The sequence below is a fragment of the Siniperca chuatsi genome, linkage group LG19 (assembly GCF_020085105.1).
Source record: "Siniperca chuatsi isolate FFG_IHB_CAS linkage group LG19, ASM2008510v1, whole genome shotgun sequence".
Classification (NCBI taxonomy): domain Eukaryota; kingdom Metazoa; phylum Chordata; class Actinopteri; order Centrarchiformes; family Sinipercidae; genus Siniperca; species Siniperca chuatsi.
In genome coordinates this window covers 21,342,649-21,365,894 of record NC_058060.1, presented here as the reverse complement: position 1 = coordinate 21,365,894, position 23,246 = coordinate 21,342,649, and the positions used below count along the sequence as shown (strand labels likewise).

Below are 23,246 nucleotides of genomic sequence, written 5' to 3'. Positions count from 1 at the left end.
CGAGGACACTGTGAAAAGAATAATTCAAATTTGGTCATTTCTACAAGGCTACAGTTTGGCAGCCAACTTGAAATCTTCCTGGGAGCTAGAAAATACTTTAAGGCCAAAAATGCTACCTGGTATGATTTGGACAATGGTCTGCAGTCATGTTAGGCAGTTTTTCATTAAGAGGATTAAACCAGCAAAACTAACATTGTTTTAAAGGAAAATACACCGCAAAAATCTTCTTCCATCCATCTTATCAACTTTTTGTCCATTTTTGAGTTTTAAAAAGACTTATTCTTTTACGAAACAAATACGAATTAACCACTTTAAAAGAATGATCTAAAATGAAACGTCTTCTTTTTTTATTATTTTGCAGCGGTTTGCCTCATACTGTCTTATTTTAAGATACCAACATTAATTTGTAGAGAAACCGTCAAAAATGTTGATACTGGAATTCGGTTAAAATTATTTTTCTGGCATTTTCTTTGTTCAAAGAAAACAAGATATTTAGGAATCAGTAATATGCAAAAATTAAAAAGCATATCATTTTTATATAGAGGAAGTTGAACTACAAAACTGTGTGTACTTCCGATACATGTAGATATGTTTTACTGTGAGACACTTTGAATATTGCAGTCCCTCCAATGCATTTCACATACACCAGACAGTCAATGAACCTATCTTCTGCTTTTCAGTCTTTTCACAAACAGCATCCAGGAGTCCTATTCAGGAAATGAACTCATTTCTCAATACTGTATACCATTCTTTCAAATTATTTTCTATTTCTATTGTTCAAATAAAGTTCTTTTTCTAGGCAGCTCCAAGCATATACATCTCCACAGCCACAGAAAAGCAATATTCTCGGGTGAAAATAAAAACGAACATTTTTTCCATTCCCTTCGGTTCATATCAGAGAGTAATTCTTCACACACATACAGGAAGGTGCATTTGTCGCGAGCCCAGTCACGGCCTCACAATGCCCTGTAATGGCTGTATGGATTCAAAACAAATAAAAAGAGCTGAGGTCATTTGTTACGGGCTGTGACTCACAATGCGTGTCCTTGCTCTCTCCATGCCATGTGTATGTGCAGACATGAGTTGGGCAGGATCTCTGCAGTAGGTGTGAGTTAGAGTGAGGAACAGATGTTCTCTATATGTGGAGACTATCTGATAGAAGCAGAGAGCTTGTCATAGGGTTGTTATATTACTAGCTGGTTCAAAGGTGGTGAACATCCAGAGAGATGAAACATGGAGGGAAAAATCAATGTTTGATAAGATCTTGATCTATGACTGGAGCAAATGTGAAAATAATACATCATTGTTTTGCTATAGGTGGCTGTGTACTGCATTTGATGAACTGAAGTTGTAGGCTGTATACACCTGCTTCACCACAGGTAAGACGTGTTCTGCAGCGAACTTAAAGGTAAAGTCCACTGAAAAAGACTTACACTGTTCAAACGGATATATGGGAAATTATGGGCCTTATTTACACTGAGTCAGAATGATTTAATCAACTTTCCATTTAGACCTGCCCTGATGAATGTGTCTTTGTTAGCCAGACAGAAATCCAACTGAGCCAAACCGATGCTTTGTCATGAAAACATTTTCTCACATCCCCCTGACTTATCAAACCACTGAGCAGGGTGTTTGAAGAAATCAGATTTCAAACTGCCCAAGGACAATATATGTATATAAATGTTTACCAATTACATTTGACTATTTTGCTATGCAATATTTGTTCAATATGCTCAAGACACACGAGGTGGTTATGTGTATCTGGTGTCTCCATTCCAATGGACTTTCTAAATTTTGGCCTGTGTGAGGCAACAGCATGCAAACAAAGAGAGAACATTCAGACTCCATCCAAACTGCTGAGAACTGAATGTGCTTCCCTCTTGCTGTACTGTGCCAGGGCTGGGGGATTAGCATTTGCTTCTATCGTCTGGTAGAAATGATTTCTTGCAGGCGATTTTTACAAAGAAATGGGAGGATTATACAGTCCAACCCACTTGCCAGACAGAACGTTCATATCAGACAATTGGACAAAGTTCCATGTTTGATGACAATGTTTTTTGATCTTAAATGCTAATGTCTTTTAATTAATTAGTCCTATAATATCTGCACATGGCAGCTTCAGTATGGTTGAGCTTTGTATTTGCATGAGGTTATGGAAATATCATGGTTATGGCTCCCCAAAAAACTATGGTTAGGGGATGTATAGGTTATAGTTTGAGTACAGTTAAGGTAGAGGTATGTTTAAAGCTAGGCAAGAAAGAATCTGAGAGTGGTCAAAAAACTCAATTTTAAGTATCAAACGGTACAAAAACAGCGGTCTCCAAAATCGAAGAGTACATACTGTATATGTGTAGAAATCATAACCAATATCGCCTGCATCCTCACAATGTTCCCTGAGTTAGGACGGAGCAGAGCAAGAAACCTTTTAAATACTGTATAATGCCCCTTCCTCTAGGAACAATGTACCAAAGGGCATGGAATTCTCAGAGCTGATTACCTATGAATTTAAGTCACTTTCTGCTGCCCTCTTGGCCAGATCGCGATTGAAAATGAAACTTTTACTTGGTTAAACAAAGGAGAAATTAAATGGAATGAACATATTTTGTTGGAAACTATACACCCTTACACTTCACCTTGCTACATAAATAACTTCCTGCACTGGCATTGAATGTTGGCATCACATGTGCTGCAGAATCATGCAATACATCAAAGTAATTTGAGGGGTCCTTTGATGCTGTGTATTCATGCTCTTTGGCATCTAAAGTAACTGCATATTGAACAAATAATGCTCCTTGGCCTGATGGCAACACCATTTCAAACCTTAAACAGAATAAGACATCCAGGTGATGGCTGGGTGTCTGCCAAAGTACCTGCTTGTAAACTGACTCGCCTCAGCCAGCATGACAAGGCTTCATCATAGACATTCAACTCAAAGGAACTCATTTCAGCTGAGATACAAAGATGTGTAAGCTTGGGCCACACAGCCGCGACCTGCAGCCTGTGTTGGGCACAAGAGACAAGGTTGCTGATGTAATGTTACGCTTCAGTGGGCCGATGCCATTCAACAGGACACCAGGTCAAAAAGGTGAACAATGAGGGGGAAAAAAAGGAAATAGATCGGAAGGGGAAGGATGGGGTGGTGATGATGATCGAGGGCTCGGTTCTATTCAGGAGCTCTCAACAGGTCAGTGAAAAGGAAAGGAAGGCAATTCCAGTTTGTGAAGAGTTCTGGAAACAACCCAGACTCAGTAATGGATCAGAGGATAAATATAGACTGGTCAACACAGGATCTCTTCAGCAACAAAACTCAATTTGTTAACAAACACTATATGTCAGTAAGAGCTATTATATAAGCCTTATTTCTGTGTATCATTTTAACAAGAGCAGAAGGAGAGATGCTTCTGTAACTGAATGATTGCAGTATTATTTCTGAGCTCAAGTGGACACTTACCTCTGGGGTGTTGGCTGTTATTTTATGTACTCACTAGCAGCCATATAAGAAAAGTGTAATCAGAAACAAGTAACACTCCGCTCAAAATCACCAAGGGCACCAAATTAGGAGAGGCAGATGAGTCTAATTCAGATGTTTATGATGTATAATGGCTAAACAATGTTTCTGTTAGATAACAAAAGAGAAAGGAAAGGTGGAGAGGAAAAATTATGCTTTAAACAGCATTGCAGACTGGGAGAGGCTGATGGCAATAACCCTCTTTATCAATGAACAAATACAAACAGAGAGAAAGATAGAGAGACAACAACAACACATCGATTTAAAGCAAGAAATGTGAAAAATTGGAAATTTGGATCATGGTGGGTAAAAATTCTGCAGTACACAACTCAGCAGATTGTAGACATCCAGTATTTTCTCTCTCACATACTCCACAAGCACTCAGCAGAGACACTCAAAATCCTTTCCTGTCTGTATATGAGCTCAACATTTTGTTTCTTCAGACGCCCCGCATTAATAATGCACAATCACACTCCTCTCTATCACAGATAAATACAGAACTGCCATGTTTAACTCGGAGCAACCTGACAATCAGACATACCATTTCCTATTTCTAACCCACCTCTGAACTGCAGAGGTAAACTGCAGCCTTTCTCCGTTTCTACATTAAAAAAACAACAACATGTCAGAGCACCCCTGAGCTTTCGGTGTTTAAGGTTGGGGCGGTTAAAAGCGTTTCAGCCAGAGACACCTGCCACAAAGGATCCACCTGAAAAAGCAAAGTTTGGAAGAGATAACAGAAAAGTGTTTTTTGTTCTCGGAAAAGTGCAGAAATAACAGCACCAAAACATGCTTTGTTCAGTCGTGGATTGGTGTGTGCTGATGTATATAACTCTGCCATCAATAGTGTCTCTTCAGACAGATGAGTGGTTTAGTGTCTGAAAATGGGTTAGTATAGGTGAAAACTGTATAAGATGACACTACCTAAGCCTCTCTGTTATATTATTGGCCTATGGCATACAGTCATAACATCAAGTGCATTTCAGGAGTATTTCGCTGTGCCGACTGTCCATCAACCTGCCTAATTAACCTCTAAATGGGGCTGCAACTAATAATTGTTTTATTATTCTGTCTATTATTTTCTCAATTCATTGTTTTGTCTATAAAATGTCAGGAAATAATGAAAAATGCCCAATGTAATTTCCCAGAGCCCAGGTAGCATTTTCAAATTCCTTCTTTTATCTGACCAACTGTCCAAAACCCAAAGATGTTCAGTTTACTATCATCTATGATGAAGAAAAGCGTAAAATTCTCAAATTTCAGAAGTTGAAATAGAAAATAGTTGGCTTGAAAAATGACACAAATACTAATTTACCATATTTATCAAATTTATTTTCTGTCAATGACTAATTGGCATGCCATCCCCCTTATTAGCAAATGCCCAGTGGCATGGGGTGACGACGACTCATGAATGATTGCTTGTCTTTTGCTATTCACAGTTGAACGAAAGGATCTGGGTCCGTCCCCCCTGTTAAAAATGTACAAATCACCTACTGGGTGCAGTACTATAAAAGCAAGTAAGTAAGAAGTCAGACTGAGCTGTCAATATTCATTTAATTTTCCGAAACTGTAATGTGGATAACTTTAAATACTTCTTTTGTGTGGCATCTCATCAGATTCTGTGACCAGAAAACAACAGACAGCGTCAATTATGTATTGCTGGAGAAAACCCATGCTTCTGCTGTTAGTAGCTTAAAGCTGTTGCTAAAAGAACTGCATTTATTTAACACTTTTATCGAAAGCACTTTACAGATCACCTCTTATTCACACTCTCTCTCTCTCACACACACACACACACACACACACCAATGGTTGCGAGTTACTGAGCATTGAGCTAACCATCGGGAGTCTTGCTGAAGGACAGGAGGAACCAGGGATCGAACTGTTAACACTACAATTAACGGAGACCTGCTGAGACACAGCTGCACAGAGCTGTTGTTCAGTGGCTGTTATAGTCCTGATACATCTCCCATCATGTAGGTTGCCTCTAAATGGGGACTTTTGGAAGGGCTGAAAACGTGTATCGGCTGAGTGAAGTTCAAAATTTTACTCAATCGCATGGAGATGTACATTATAGTAATACATGTCTTCAGGTAAATTATATTACAAGGAGGAAAGTGGAATTGTTGTGCTGGTAATATAATTTTACTTCCGACGCTTAGTCAAAACGTCTTTTGTCTGCAAGTGCACAATTCAAATGTTCTACTGCTGCTATGTTCTTATTTTTCAGTGACAGTCATTTTGAGCAGATGTGTTGAACAGAGTGTTGTTTGTTCACACAGGGCTGATATTGCTCTGAGACAGGTGTTAAAATCTATCTTAAGGTGTAAATTCTAATGCATGTGGACTCTTTAACACTCTTTGATGATTTTTTTGTGATTTTAGACTAATGAGGCTCCTGCCAGTGGATAATTTTGTATCTCTGCTCCTTTAATGATTGATTACTTTATGTCTGCTGAAAGTACAGCATCTGTTGATTTCCTGATTGTTGTCATGCTATAGTTTTTTTTTGCTATTTCGCTTTATTGACAGTGACCGTAGAGAGAGACAGGAAAGGCAGGTGAGAGAGATGGGGTGACATGCAGGGGCTGGACTCGAACCTGGGCCGCTGCGATAAGGACTCAGCCTCCTTTATATGTGGTGCACGCTCTACCAGGTGAGTTACCGGGCCCATCATGCTGTTGTTGATTGTGTGTGTCATAAGAGCATGTCTCTCTTGTCTCTATGTAGTGCAGGCTCTGTTTGTATCTCCATACTTTTCACTGCTTTTATCGCTGATTGTATTTTCAGTGCTTTTATTCTTAATGTCTGTGCTTTCAACTATTGCCTGCCTGGGAACTACAGTTTAAAATGAGCCTTTCTGGAGAACTCTGGCATATTTTCAGAAATGTTATTAATATGCACTGCCTCTGTCAAAAAAAGTAATAAACTAAACTATGTTGGGGAGATGTTAACTGTCTTTGACCCAGTGACAACAAATTCAGATTGTTTACAGCTAATGCTAAATGCTAACTATGACTATGACTTTACAAAATGATTACATTTATTAAACTACTTAATTTATTTCCCTAACAGAGATTTGGGGGAAATTGCTTGGGTGAGCTTATAGTACAAACAGCACAAGAGTCAACATAAACATGTCACATTAAGACACACACACACACACACACGTTAAACATTACATTAATACATACCATGAGTAAATGCAGAGCAAAAAAGACTAATAAGCGCCTATGGATAACTAGTGTCTGTTTCAGTAGATTTTTCCTTTAATCCAAAGCCTTTACACAGTTATGAGATCATACATTATTACCAAGACCTTAAACCCTGCCAGTGTTTCTACTACTTCCTCCATTTGACTCAGTGACCACGAGGCAGGGAGTGTGGTGATGTACTTTCTTCCATCCAATTGTACCGATCAGGCCTCTGCTGTGATCCTCCAGTCTGAGCAGGCTGGGTCACATACTCTCAATATTGTCTTTCAGATACTCTATTCATCTTTTATTATATAATACGCTATTCAATTATCTGCTTCTGGTTTTGATCAAGTGTCTTTCTCTGTTGGCCCCTTTGCCTTTAAGGCAAATGCTTTATCTTGTCGCTGTCCCTTCCTCCCTCCATCCCTCTGTCTCTGTACTTTCCTTTCATCATCCCTCATCCCCTGTATCATTGATTTAACCTCATTTTGTATGACTGGCCTTCAGTCCCCGCAGACCCTGCTTCCAGAACGATACGTTTCAACCCTCTCACTGGCACATTGGAAATGATACACCTCACACTGACACAGGAACAGGACAGCCTCTAGTGGTGCACCGGCACCACTTCAAGTGATGCTTTTTTCTCTCTCAAACCTCAAATGTAGGTGAGAAAAACTGACTGATGTTCTCAATCCCATAATAAAATGCAAAATTTCATATGCAGGTGAGCTGTTACCATTCATTTCAAAAGATTATTTTCAACATTTAAGTACTGTCAATAAAATATAAGAAGTCTATTTTTGGTTCCCCAGAGCTCAATATGCTTTAGAGATCAGCTTTGATTCACTGCAATATGCTTTAACTTCGAGAAGTACTCCATGTCAAATCACATCAAACAGACTTCTACATCATTTTTTAAGAGTTTAAGAAAAACACATTAATACGCATAAGGACCACATCTAAAGATCGAACCAAACCTGCAGAAGTAAACACGCCTGGCTAACAACAACTCTGTAAACTAATAAAAGAAGCTGACTTGACTCCCTTGGGAGGATTTTTTAGCAAATACCACAATAAGGCGTGGCCAAATTGCATCATTTAACAGTCAGCTCCTGTGTTAAGATGAGTTTGATGTCCAACATCGGTCACAGTTTCATGTAAATCACATGTTCGTTGTTTACCAGTAGGAATGCTTCAGAGTTATTTGCCTCTCTGTGCTTTCCTCCCTAATCTTAGAAATACTGCGTCCAGTCATAAATAATGACTAAATCAGCGCTCCGGTTTTCTGACCCATAAAAGTGAAATGCAGCGCAGCTCTTAAGGCCCGTGCTTGTGTGTGTGCATTTGTGTACAGCTATGTGCATGTGTCAGAGAGATGGATAAGGGGGAAGAGCTCTGCTTAAAACCCAGTAGAAGAGCATTTTGGTGACTGCCTCCCCGTCCTCTTCCTCTGTTGCCTGCCTCTCCCGACAGTGTAAATGCCTTGTGAAGAGGCCGGATATGAATTCATTTTACGCTGAGATGAAGTTATTAATGCGCACCATCTGTTATCGTCAGCTAGCTGCCAGAACAGCGGCAGCAACACAAAGAGGAATGCAGCACCAGTTGGAGAGTTGCAGACGTCAACAGTCAGACACATGATGCCACCTTGGTATTGATGAATAACCTTTTTCAGAGTCATCTATAGCCTTTCCTCCATTTACTGGGCATTGGTTTCTCCATTTCTGCAAAACACAGGTTCCAAAAGACGTAACAAAAGTCTAACAGTGACAGGGAAGAGTGCAGAAATGTTGTTTTGGTTCAACAACTATTGTTATTTTTGTTTTGGTAGCCTTTGGAAAGGACACATTTTATTCAAGCTACCATTATTGTGCAAATCCCTTCAGTGAGTGGTACAGGATTATCTTATGTTGCTAACCCTCCCTCTGTGCATGTTTAATCACAGCTAGACAGATTTAAAGAGGAAGTAGTGGAGACAGTCTCTATTTTCTGCATTTTATGACATTTTATTTGTTCAATGTAATGGTATTAAAAAGCTGCAGTCATTACAAAACTATTTTTGTACATTGCTAAACATTATAGATATATGCATACACACAGTTTGACACAAACGCATTAAGATCAACTCCAGTCTTGGTTCCATCTCCTGCTCACTGTGCATGAGGATGCAAACAGCCACGTACAGCCCGCCCCCCACAATGTGTACCTGATTTGCTTAGAAAGAGCTTCCTGATGATAAATAAACCATACCGCCGTTTTACACCCCGCTGGCTGCATAATTCATCACTGGGGAAAATGGTGCACATACGAACGTGTCATGTTTGATCAACCTGAAGTGTTTGAGGATTTGTTGATGAAGGAGAAATTAGCTAGATGAGGAAACAGAGCTGGAGGTCAAAGGGGCTTGTCACTGAAGATTTAGACTGTGACAGTAATCAAGTGAAGGCTCATGCTGTTATTGTTGACTTGAGACAAGAGGAAACAATTGAATTTGCTGTTTTCTGATTGGACAAGACTTTATGCCAATTATATGCCAATTATTTCCCCGGCCCTCGTTCAGTCCTCTTTTTTTTTCTTTGAAAGGACATGCTGCAGGAATCTAATAAGCACTCACCATGCACACACACTAACTCACATTATACGCACACACGGATGTCCAGTTGCGACCCAGTATCGAGTGTATAGACTGATGACTCTATCCTTCAAGCGCCATTACTGATCGCTCACTTACTATTTACTAATCAACGCAAATTAAGGAAAGACTTGGCAAACACTGTTTCTGTAATCAGATAGTATTAGACAAGTAGCAGCTCATTATTCTAAACTAATTAAGACCAGTTCGCTGGGAATAGAAGGCCGACAGTGCATGCAGTCACCTGGTTGTTAGCCATATTCTGGTTAAAGGCTTGCTTGGATTAAGCTGCTTACATTAACTATTCACTTAATTCAGTTAACCAGAATATTGCTATCTGGCTCAAGTGTCACAACTACAGGAAAAGTCCACTAGTAGAAAGTAGAGTGTATGAAAATGTTGTGTATGCTCTCTCTGGTAATACTTAACGTCCCTGTGTTTCTTTTTGAAATCCAAATAAACTCACAATGTTGTACAAACTGTACTGTATACTGTAGCAGAGGTGGGCCACCTCGCCTGAAACAAAGACCACCTCCACTAATATCACTGACACATATCACTCGTTCATTTTTATGACAGTAGTGGAAGAAGTATTCAGGTCCTTTACTTAAGTAAAAGTACTAATACCACACTGTGAAAATACTTCACTAGTAGGAAAAGTTCTGCGTTAAAAACCTTAACCTGCGTTAAAGTATTATCAGCAAAATTTACTTAAAGTATTAAAAGTAAAAGTCCTCATTCTGCAGGAAAATGGTCCCTGTCAGTCTTTTACTATCGTGTATGATGTTTCTGATTAATATTACTGCTGCATTAATGTGTATGTTGCATTTTGCTGCTGCAGATGTTTATGGTTGAACAAATTTTTACTACTTTATATACTGTTGGGTAATTTAATCTACAGCAATGCATCATATTATATGATATCATGTCTGTAGCATCCTATGAGAACCATGTATCTCTAAAAAGTCATGTTTTCATGAGAAAAACAGCCCTGTTTTTCAGTTTTGTGATGATGCATTTTCCAGCTAATCAAAGTTTTTAAAAAAAAAAATTGTTTATTTAGTTTAAGAAGTAGGAGAATTTTCTCAACGCATAAAGGAACACTTCATTCTTCAGTTTAATCAAAAACATTCAAATTCAAAATCACCAAATTTGGAGATACATGATTTTCACTCGACAGGAAGGGTATGACAAATTGTGATCCGAAAAGTAACTAAAGCTGTCAGACAAATGTAGTGGAGTTGTCTCTGAGATGCAGTGTAAAGTAGAAATATAAAGTTACATAAAATGGAAATAATAAAGTAAAGTACAAGAACCTTAAATGTATAATTAAATACAGTACTTGAGTAAATGCATAAAGGAAGCAAAAAAGACTAAAGGCACCATTTCAGATAGCAAACAACATACAACTGTGGCTATTGTTTAGGTCGCTATCTATTAACTAAAGTGATCACAAGAAAAAATGCATCAGTCTATGGCCATGCTAACCCTAACCATGTAAGGCTGTATTTATTTACAGTAGTGCTTTGGGCTAAATGCTAATGTTAGCATGCTAACATCCTCACTATGACAATGCTAACATGCGGATATTTAGCAGGTTTAATGTTTATAATGTTCACCATCTTAGCTTAGTGTTTTAGTATGCTAACAATTCTTGAGTGCACAAAAAAGCAGAGGCTGGCATTGATTTAGCAGGTATTTAGTCATATACCAACGTTTTGGACAAATTAGAAATTTTGACGTGATAATGGCGCTAAATGAAAAATTAATTAAAATGATTACAATTTATTGTGATAAAATCATTATGTTGATCATCCAACACAGATTACTTAAGTACTTATAGTCATTCATGTTGTTGTCATAAGTATACCATGGTATTAAACAATTTCACAAATGCATGCATCACTTACAGTATGTTTACTCACACAGCAGGCTCTGCTGTCATACTGTTATGTTACAATGCACTTATAGCCAATGGTGCACAAGAAATAATGCAAACTGAAGTGATTCGATTTGACAGAAAACAATGAATCGTCCTGTGTAGCAAAGTGCTTAAAGTTAATGACAAACAAACTGGGTTGCTGGAAAAGGAACAAAAAGTAAATATGGCATCTTATTATTTAACTGAATCAGCTTATAGAATATCACCTGTTATATACAGTAAGTGTACACAGTTGGCTCTATAGGAAGGAGAGCCTTTGATAATACACAATACTTAAATTGGTCAGAAAAGCACACATTGATATTAGTATGAATAGTATTGGACATGGCAATTAAAACAAGTTATATAATATACATTTGTACTAGTACTACATACATACTACTGTGTATGGTGTTAAAAAAGGAAATGAATATCTAAATGCAAGTAATAAGCCTGCCAATTTCTTGTGTTATATAAGACTGTAAGAACAGAGCCATCACTATGCTATCTTTTGAGAGTAATATAGAAACATCAAATTATGAGCATAGGACATTATAATACAAGAAACAGTGGGTTTTTTTATCTGCCCAGTAAGGAAAAAAAGCATTCGCATGACTTATTCAAAGCCCTATTATACCCCCAAATAACCTCGATATCTGCTGACAGTGACAAAGGATAGAAAAGAATATTCTACCAGATACTGTATATTTACTCCTTGCCTTTCTCTGTTCTTCATCATTATTATTTGTGTTATCATGAAAGCCAAATCTTGTATTGGCCAGATTATTAAAAGGGCATTTCAGGGCTTGGCTGTCTCATAATCCACAGCCAGTAAAATAACCTCTTTTCGTCTGTGCGTGCATTTGTGTGTGTGCGTGTTTGACAGAGAGATAAAGCAAAAAGGAGAAAGGGTGTGTGTGCATTAATGCGCTGTGGTGGATTTATCCTTCCCCCCCCCTCATCCTTCTTAATGCAAAGTGCAGGCGCAAAGCCATTAGACCCCAGAAAAAGTGAGATGAGTTGGGAAGAGTGTAAAAAAGTACAACTGTGGGAACATGAGACTCAAACCACACACACATCACACAAAAACACATTCACATCTCTGTGTGTAAGAGGTCTGAATCTTAGTATTTCTAGCCAGATATCTCCTGAGTCTCATTAAGATTGAGCTGATCGCACGAGACAGAGCCAGAAGAAACAGAGATGTTTACTCTTGTAATGGGGGTCTGCGGAGAAAAACAGAATCACACCACAGGGACAAAGCTTTGATGGTGAAAGTAAAGATCCATTTCTGCTTTTTGTCTCTTTTCAGCGCCTTAAATGCCATTGGAGAGGATATCTAATTAGTGTACTTTTCACTTTAAAATAAAGCAAGTGGGGAAAGCAGAGGCTCGAAGTGGGAACCAAAAGGCTTTACATACTATCACTATCTAGACAGAGTTGGACTGGACCAAATATTGGTCATTAAACTCCACAAATTCCCACTGAACTGTTAAAGTCAGCAGATAAGATGTCAGTAAAACTTACTTCAATGATCACAAATGAACCGCTGTACTGTAGAGTAGATGCAGATAACATGGGCTTGCAGACTGAAAGCTTTTGAGGGAAAAAAAATAAAACATGTTTGATTAGATTGTAATGAGTTGTTTCACCAGCCGGGAATCATCATCAGAGCGGATTTCAGACTAAGATCACTATCAAATGTATTGACAGAGAAGGATTTAGCCCGCAATGGAGAATAAGTCAAGCTCATTTCAAACAAAGGCGATAATGAGTTGTTTTAAATGCATTGTCTATTTGAGGGAGACTAATTCCTCCATCTGGAGTCACTGTATGCAGAATAAACACTGATCAGTGTGCCATTATATGATTGGAAGTTTAAACTAAGCAATCTGATGTGATAATATTGTAATTCAGTGCCTCCATTGGTGCTAACTTGTTGCTACAACATCCCAGCTTTTTTCAGGAGAAAATCAAGACACTGACTGTACTCCACCATATGTAACTTGATGCAAGTGAGATCAGGAAGACACAGCTGAAACTGGCTACTCATATCGACTGGCAAAGTCACACAGCTACTAGCCGCATTTACCTAACCAGAGCCTGTGAGCCACTAAGCCTTCACTACTAGATACATGGCAAGAGGAATCACACTGTACAAACCCTATTACACATATGTTAATCCATCCACCTATTCATCCTCTCCACCCACCTATTCCCATTTTGGCTCTTGGAAGGGCTGGAGCCTATTGTAGCATGCAACAGGCAAAATGCAGGGATCTAACTAGAACACATGGACTCACATTATGTCACTGTACCAGAGTTACATTTTATTTTGCTTATTACAGTGGTGGAAAGTAACTAAGTCCATTTACACAAGTAGAATCTTGAGGTATTTCCATTTTGATGCTACTTTGTACTTCTAGTTCACCACACTTCCACATTAGAGGGAAATATTTCACTTTTTACTCCACTACATTTATCTGACAGGTGCAGTCACTAGTTGTTTTTCAGATCAAAATTTAACATTAAAAACATATGATAATCTTATAAAAGTTTTAACAATATAAAATATTGCTGAAGATTAAACCAGTGGTTACAAACCTTTTTGGCTCGTGACCCCTTACAAAAATAATTGGGGCCTTTTGTCACGCCTCAGATGTCAATGAGTTGTTAGCAGGTCCACTGAAGAGAGACTCCCGTCTAAACCTCTCAGATGGTTTCATTTAAATAAGTGTTATTAAGGCCGAAAGAGGTAAAACCATGCAATATTTTACAAATCCCACAGGGTCTATAACTAAAAACATACTCATTCGATACCTGGCACAGAAAAGGTATCCATTAATGGCCAAGAATCCTTCAGCAGGAAAGTGAACCCCAAGTGTTAGAAATAGGAAAGATGATGATGAGACCATGGGATTAACAACTGAGGTGTTTAACTGACACTTTTATGAAGAGAGACTTACAATGTACACAACATCTCAATTACATGCAAGCATAATTCAGTGATACAATATGATAGCAGAAAATGTGCTGCAGTAATGAGATAAAATAATGCTTTTAGAAAATGATTTGGCATAAAGAGCTTCTAATGTTGCCTGTTACTAAAATAGTCATGTGTAACAGAGAAGTGCTGTGTAAGGAGGGAGTAGCAGCTGAAGAGAAAAGGGTAAAGGATAAAGTTTTGAAGTGGCAGAGTGGGGCTGTGTGGTGGCCCTGTAGGGAGGCTGAGTCAGTGGATGAGCTCTTCATCCCAATGGGCTCTAGTTCTCATCCACACAGCATGATGTAAATGTCACCTCCACCAGACTCACTCATTAAGGCCACACAGCTGGATAGATGCCAAAGCTTGGATTGACATTAAAGAAGAGTACTACCCAGGACTAGGATAAGAGTGCTATATAGACAGAGTATATATATGTGTATATATTGTGTATATTAAAATGGGTAGAGCATGGTAAAAACACCTAAAAACTGCACCAATGAAACAATGGAACAGAGGTTTTATTATCACGTCTCTGCCCTGCAATAATCACTGCACAGGCCTGTATTCAAAACTCTTTATATCTGACAAAGCTCTTCTATGCAGCATCCCCACACTTTCATGTTGATGAATAGGGACTATACATCACTGTTTGTATTGATTTCAGATTATGTTGGAGTTTTCTGCACCAACAAACACAAAGACAGGACCACCGGTCAATAAATCAACCTCATGTTATATTCATGTACACCTCAACCGATATTTTACCTCCTGCACAGTACTGTACGGCACTAGAGTTTGCAGCACAAGCTATCATGCAATAGATGAGACACAGATGTTTGGGTAGAGAGCACTTTAAACATGAAAGCACACAAATATATGTAGAAGTATAATGCTTAGGTGGAGGTTACTGATGGGGAAAAAAAACAACTAAAAAACAATAACCAAGCATAACCCTTGTAAGTTTCTATCTGACTTTTTTGAAAAGGAGTTATTCACACAGCAATATTCTTAGCTATAAACATTATATTGCTTTATTTAAGCTTTTATGCATTAATGGCTCTAAACTTTGAAAAGAGAAAAAGTTATTTCTCCAAAGTCAGTCTATAACTCGTTTCTATAACATTCTACCTGCAAAGTACCAATCGGTGCTTGGAATGTACATAGAGGGACCAAGTTATGTCTCTTTACCATGTCAACTCACTGCTCTGTGACCTCTGTGAGGTTAAAGGAGCTGAAAAAGAATACGTCGCTCAATCTCAAAATTGATGATTTTGTCGAAAACATTATGACTGACACTGTTACAAATACCAACTAAGTTGAGAGTCATTTACTATCTAGTCTGAACTTGGTGACAAGCTTATTTTTACCATTAGCTACCATGCTAGACAGCTAGCTTGCTAATGTTAATCACACAGTTCATGCTACTATTAATAACTAAAAGTTACTGTTATCACTTCAGCGATGATAGCACTAAGGCAAACATTTTAGTATGTAGGAATCAGGTTTCAGGCTAGCTAACTGTTGAACATCTTAGTGAAATGATGCTAACTCTACCAGGCTCCTGACTTTGTCTGTTTATAACTTTAGTGCTGCAGAGGGCACAATGACGATAGTAGTGACTACATTCAGAGCTTAGACACTAACAGGGCATCTATCTATCTGAAATCCACGTGAGCAAAAAAAAGAGAGCTTCCTGTTTTGCTATCTAAGATGTGAAGACTTTGAACCTCATTATCTCAGTTTGCAGATATAACCTTATAATTCTATAATTATAAGTCACACAGACAGTAAATACTGATCATTACTGATAGTAATGATAGCAAACGAGGGGCGAAGAGAGTATTTTATATTTCTGGAGTAAACAGACAAATAAAAGCTGCGTTGTTGAGTTAATGTTTCAGCACCATGGAGAGCGACAGCAGCAGGTAAATCCAGTCAGCCAGTGTTTCAGCACCAAGGACAGCGCCGCGAGTCTGCTCTTCCTACCTGAATATTTGGCAATGTGACAGGCTCAGGTGGCTTTGAACGGCCAAACACAGATTATAACACCGCCATTATAAAGAGCAAAGGTGACCCTGATGAAATTTATGAAAATCCTCCCACAAATGGATCATCTGGGGTAAATAAACATAGTTCTGGAGTCATACTATGCAGTTTGAATTGCTATTTGATTTTCAGTTAAACATGAATGATGGCGATTTCTGCTGACAATGAACACACACTGAGCATTTTTGGTGAAAATAAAAACACTCAAAAGGGAGAAAATGATTAATGCAGATCCTGGCTGAAACCGATTGGGGGGTGTTGTCACATTAGTTCCACTCACATTAGAATATCATTTCAAGGTAGACTTGGATTAAAACACCATTGTTGTCACATTAGTTCCACTCACATTAGAATATCATTTGAAGGTAGACTTGGATTAAAACACCATCGTGACACGTGTGAAAGTAGCACATGATCAACACTTAACAATAGTATGTACTGTTACAATACTGACGTGCCATTTGACAGATTTATTAAGTGACAAGACAGCGCCACTGAGCGTGTGGAACTTTACAAGAGACGTAACTGACGCGTCATTTATTGACAGACAAGCCAACCAATTGATGCAATGATGCAGAAGTTTGACAACTTTGCCTTTGAAAAGGGGGAGGGGGTGTAATTAACCGAAGGACATTAAGTAGTACAATATATCTTGCCATGTCAAAGTTGATTACTGTGTAAAAAAGCTGTAACAATTAGAAAATGGTAACATGTAATCGGACAAGCAAAGGTGATGACAACGTTAAGTTTCTTACATCCTCGTCCTCGCAGTGCCGACTGTACTGCTGCTGAAGCCGGGGTCGCTGGCTCTCCACCGCCCGCTCCCCCTCGACGACACCTTGCCCCAGGAGATGGCTCGCCTCTGGAGGGTTGGGGAAGGAATTGTTTGTGTTGATCTTGCCGGTGAATCTCTGATACAGTGACGCCATTTCGACTTCGATTTGTCAGAAAAATAAAAAAATAGACTAACGTCTCTCTGTTCTCAATCAATAAATGCAAAAAAACAAAAAATGTCAAAGTTGGAGGACGTCAATGAGGAATGGCTGAGGTAATTCAGACGATGCTCTGGTTGAGTTGGAAAAAGAAAGAAAGAAAAATCACTCCAAGCTGTGTTCAGGATTCACATCACGTACTTTCAGGCTCACTGGTCGGGTCTCACCGATGCTGCAGCGACGCAGTTTCCACACTTTACCAACTTGATGAAATTGATGCAAAGACAAACGACTGTGGGTTACTGGAGACTGATTAAAGCACTCATGATCCGGACCCGACAGACGGAGAAACCAGCTTCAGCGATATCCCGTCTCCCTCTTTCCCTCCTTCGTGGTAGAAAAGAAAGTGACCGCTGATAAACGTTCAGGGACTAGTAGGTCGTTGCCTTACAAGTGAGCACAGAGACCTGCTGATGTACCAAACAGCTGCGAGCGACACAACGTTAACAGATTAGATATCAGAGGTTTGCGGTCGAAACTTATCATGACTTTGCAGATGGAGTGGGCTCAAGTATCTCTATTAGTTTCTTATCTTTGCCTCCATTTGGGTCTATAGGGGTGCCATGCAGAGAACAAGAGTGCCCCCATGTGGAGAAAAACACAGAAAAAGTTGACAGGCATGGCACATTTTCAGGGAGAGGTTTTGATAGGCCATAAAATAAGAAGATTAATCTGTCTGACATCACTCACTGAGTTTCTATCTTAAATCTTATTTTATCTTCTCTCCAGGTGACAGGTGACAAGTGATTTGTTTTCCATTTGAACGCAATTGGTTGTTTTCTTCCCCTAATTCTACCAATACAGCTACTTGGTAGGAATTTACAACGGTGACAATACATAATACATGCAGTTACGCTTAGATAGATTCAAACAAACTGATGTGGATTAAAATGAAGATGTAAGTGAAGTGTTGCTGCACATGTGAGACTTTTTTACCACCTTAAAACAGAATACATTTTTTAAACCTGGAGCTATATAGTGCACAACATGTGGATAGGGGTGCAAATAATGATTATTTTCATTACCAATTAATCTGCCGCTAATTTTTTCAATGAATTGTATTGTTTAAAAGCCCTATATAATTTCCCAGAGCCCAAGGGGACGTCTTCAAGCTGTTTGTTTTACCTGAACAAAAGTGCAAAACCAAAGATATTCAGTTTACTATCATATATGATAAAGAAAAAGCACCAAATCCTCATTTTTGCTTGAAAAATTACTAAAATGATTACTTGATTATCAAAATTGTTGGAGATTACTTATCTGTCGATCACCTAATCGATTAATGGACGAATCGTTTCATCTCTACATGTGGAAATAAATAATGAATAACAATTACATTACCAGACATACAAACCACGTTTGTAAAGCAAGGAAAGGATTGAGTCCGGATACAGATGCCAAAGCAAATGATAATACCCTCATTTCATACAAAAATTAGAATGAAAACATCAAAAGACAATAAAAACTGCTACTCTGCTACGCTGGCTGGCCTGACACGACGTCATTCATCTCTATTTGCAGTCCAAGCACTGAAAGAGTCCTTTTATACACAACAGACCCAGAATCTGTAATCTGATTTGATTTTGTGTGGCCTCACGGGATACAGAACACCTCCCTCTGTCTTCCTAACAAGCTGTGCATGCTGGGATTTCAGCCTCACGGAGTTAAAAACACAGAATAACTCATCCACTCATCACAGCCCACATAACAGACAAGTTCAAGGAACAGGTACAACTACTTTGGGAGAAGCTTAAAGCCTCATGAAATGCAAACACCCTCCTCCAATATTTTCACAGCCTACCTGCAGCAAATCCACTCACATCAGTTCAGAATTAACTTTCAATTAAGACAACTTCCTAAAAAGATTAAAACACACCTTACCACTGCATGACTTGATTACTCAGCTACAAACCCACATATACAGATAGCACAGACTCCACGTCTGCCGTGGTTCTGCTAAATATTTTGCCGTTGATTTCCAAGAAAGGTTTCATAAAGGGAAAAAAATTATGCCATGTGTGTCTGCACATCAAATCCATTTTCAGACTCTGGCACAGGACCCACAAATGCAATTCAATATTCAGGCACTGTAGTGATGTGATTAAGAAGAAAAAAAACGCTGGGCAGCAGATTTGTCAAACTGCAGGAAATACTGAGGGTACTGATGCAGTACTTTAAGGTGGACTGAATATGTAGAACATCTTCAAACTGATTATTAATAATGTAAAAAATGAATGGTAATGCACTTCCTGGACCTGCAGTGTGGTCTGTCAGGGCCATCCTGCCATATCACCTTATTAGATTACCCCATCATATCGACTGAGATCATAGAAAGTACTAAATAGGATTATTTCTAGGGCTTCCCTATAAAGAGCTAAATGCAGCAGGCTGTGGCGCTCGGATGCCTGAGCAGCCCTGCAGCTGGGCAGCAGAGGGCAGAGCTGTGTGGTTTAATCCTAGCCAGAGTCCTCTGTTTGTGGGGAAGGACTGGCTGATATCAGCTGAGTGGGACATCGCAAACTTCCAGAAGATGAAAGAAGCAAAAGAAGTCAGTATACTGAAAACAATCACATATGCACTTTTACATACTATATCACCTGATCACAAAACAGAACAGAGGATTTAGAGTAGCTTCAGCTACATTTTATGTACCCCGCAGTTCACATTGTGTTGTCATGTAATCATGCGTGAATGCAATTTTCCCCGGTAGGCCACTGTGGGGGATTCCTGGAAGCCAGTGACAGGAATTTGTTTCAGTATTCTGCTTAATTTCCACTTTAGTGCACTAATAAAAAAAGCTATTTAAAAAGGTAAAAGCCAAACAGCTACAAAGACAAAAACTCTAACACTCACAGATATTACAGTTAAATTAGGAACAGTGGACATTGCATTTTCTAAAACCAAACACTGCCATCTAGTGGATAAATGCAGTTTCAGACTCAGAATCAGAACTACTTCATTGATCCCCGAGGGGAAACTCTTGTTACAGCTGCTCACTATCACGTCAGTGCACACAGAAATAGAAGTACTAAGCAAAAAATATAATACACTATAATACAGGTAAGATAAATTAAGTACCAAGTGGGTATAAGTATAAAATTAAAATAAGTGTAAAGTACAAAGTGGATTTACCGGTTGATGATAAGTATGTACGGTATAATAATACAATGTAATAATATAAGTAATAAATAGTAGTGCATGTACTGTCAAATTAAGTGTAGCTTATTAAAATGATTATGACGGGGGATATTGCACAGCAGTAATAAAAGTATGAATAAATATCAATAAATTAAACTGAAAACTGAGTATATTGCACCGGAGTATTAAACAGAGAATATTGCACAATTATTTCAAATATTACAGTGATGTTAATGATCCAGTGTCCAGTTTAGTGACTTAAGGTCATACAGACTGACACTTAGAGGGAGGAGTTAAAGAGTTTGATGGCCACAGGCAGGAATGACTTCCTGTGGCGCTCTGTGGTGCATTATTGCGTTCATTAATGTGTATTTACTTCTGAATAAATAGCTCCCTGTGCTGCTTAACCAAAAATATCAATGTTGCAAATTTGCTTTCATGCAAAATGCATGCACATTTGCCAGCGCATCTCCTTCTGTCAACCGACCACCATGATGGATAGTTTCTGATTTAATGCCACTGTGCACAAGAGTTGTACTTATCAAGCCACATGTCTCTCCCTGGACTGGAACTACTTTGGAGGGCTGCAGTCTCTAAATCCTTTCCTCCATCATAACGTAGAAGGTAGTGTGGAAGGAGTTGCCACAGTAAGGTGGAAGAGGGAGTTGTCGGGTCACTGTCCACAGTATTTCCAGGAGCTGTGTCACTGCCAGCTGTGGCACTGCCAGACAGCAATTAATGGGGCCGAAGGGAGGTGGTTAATCATCCTGACAAGCTTTAAGTAACATGAATTAAACAAGAGGATCAATATCTTTGGTTTAAGAAAAAATGCTTAAGATTTAAGGTCAAGATTTAAAAGGTCATTTCACCCAAATTGACAAAAAACAAACTGTATTTTCCTTCCTTAACGTGCCGCTTTTCTCAGTTTTACAGTAATCGTATCCCACATTGTCAGATACTATCGTATATATTGTGTTTCTGCTGGTTCCAACTCTTTAAAGCTGTATGTTTAAACTGAGTGAAATATTTAAACCCAATAATCAATGTTTCTTATGACTGCACTACTCCCTCAAATGGGAATATTCTTAAGTCTTGTGCATAATTTCAGACAAATTTCCCCTAATGTCAGACATATATTTGGTATCTTTAGAAATGCCACTTGAATTTAAAATAAAGTTATGTGGGTCTCAATAATGTTTGGCTGCACAGGATAAGAATGTTAAGGGGGTTGCTGCTTTTTAAGGGTTTGACTGTTGCCATGCAGATACATTTGGTTTTGTTTGTCAATATTTTCAGGTCTTTAAAATTCCTGTCTTTACCCCAATACAATGGAGGTAAATGAAATTTGAGTTGTGGTGCTCACAGCATTGCAAATTAAGTTGTAAAAAATCTACAGAAACATGTTTATCTAGAAACAATGTCTTATTACTTAAAAAAAAAAAAAATCAACAGGCTTCACTGTGAAAGGTTTTCTTCAGAACATTTTTTTCCCATAGAAAGTAGGTGAAAACAAAAACCTGATCAAATTAAATGAAAACTATCTGCATTTGTAATTTGGGTGAACAGATCCTTTGAATTTCATTAAAAAATAAGCACAACAAATCAATCAAGGCAAGTCATATGGTGTTGCTTCTCTGATTAAATGCACACATACGCTACTTGAGTAATTAATCCACCTGGGTAACGGTAAAGCTAGAAAAGAGAGGGGAAGTTTGCCAACTATGTGTGAGGTGAAAGACAAGTGTGTTTTTTAAAGTTTGACCTTGAAGACAATCCCCCTATTGAAGCTGTGATGGGAGCAGGCGTTCGCAGCTGGAGCACAGGTTCAGGTGAGAGAGAAAAAGAGCGAGAGAGCGCCAGAACTCATGAATTTATACTGTGGTGTCACATTTCTCTGTTGCAGTCCATTTCTCACTGAGAATACTGTCATAAACCTCCACCATCAATCCCAAGATTCACAGAGTGAGGATCAATCTGGCTATTACCTGGGATATCTGGGTCTGTTGGACTTCTACTTTATGACAAGAGAACCCAATTTGCAACTGCAGTCGTTTTACACACCCTTTCATCTGCACCTAAGTATCGCCAAGATATCCCAGCTGCAATTTAAAATATGGTAGGGTATACGTCTGATTGATTTAAAGGTTTCTTCCTGGGTACTCACATTTGCAGGAAAGGGCCAGGCTAAGTTTCAGTTTCGATTAAAAGCCTTTTTGCTTCTTCTATGTGTGTGTGTGTGTGTGTGTGTGTGTGTGTGTTTTGTGGCCACTGGCTAGAGGCTTCTTTTGAATGACAGGGGGAGATTGAAGGTGCTGGAGCCTGACGCTGTTGGACTTAAAATTAAACGGCCAAATTAATAGGTGCTGTCATTTGCTGGCCTCAACAACAATCCGATGACAGCACCTTTTTTTTTTGATCGACACCTCCATCTGCCCAATGCCACGGCACCAATCTCTCACAAAGAATCAAAGCGTTGCGAAGGAGAAACAAATCTCGGAAATGACAAATAGCCAGGGGGAGGAAAAAGTTTTGACAAATCATATTTTGCTCATTCTGCAGTTTTATGATGTGCCTGTATCAAGTGTGGAATTCTGCTGCAAAGTGACATGAAGCATGGCAAATTGAGTCTCAATCTTATTCGAAATGGGTGAGATAAAGTCCCCAGGAAATTTAGAGGGACAGAGTGAGCAGGGAGGAAGGCTGAAGGGGAGACATAGAAAAGAGCCAGGAGTTGTGAGCGGGCGTGAGCCGTAACGGTGGCTGAAACATCGAGTACATATAAAAGTGTAAGAGGCACAAAGGTAATTTGCAGATGTAAAGCTGGGA

At 38.8% G+C, this 23,246-nt stretch overlaps 1 protein-coding gene across 6 annotated transcripts in view; it reads right to left on the bottom strand.

Annotated features, from left to right (window-relative positions):
- Positions 1–23,246, bottom strand: part of LOC122866591 (dipeptidyl aminopeptidase-like protein 6) — a 198,030-nt gene that overhangs the window by 117,075 nt on the left and 57,709 nt on the right. Inside the window, exon 1 of one of the 6 annotated variants that reach the window (XM_044176431.1) lies at positions 17,046–17,779. The exons of the other annotated variants lie outside the window; for them this stretch is intronic. Coding sequence (XP_044032366.1) covers positions 17,046–17,219 — 174 coding nt within the window. The 5' untranslated portion in view covers positions 17,220–17,779. Of the gene's footprint in view, positions 1–17,045; positions 17,780–23,246 lie in introns of those variants that run through there. 6 annotated transcript variants of the gene reach the window in all.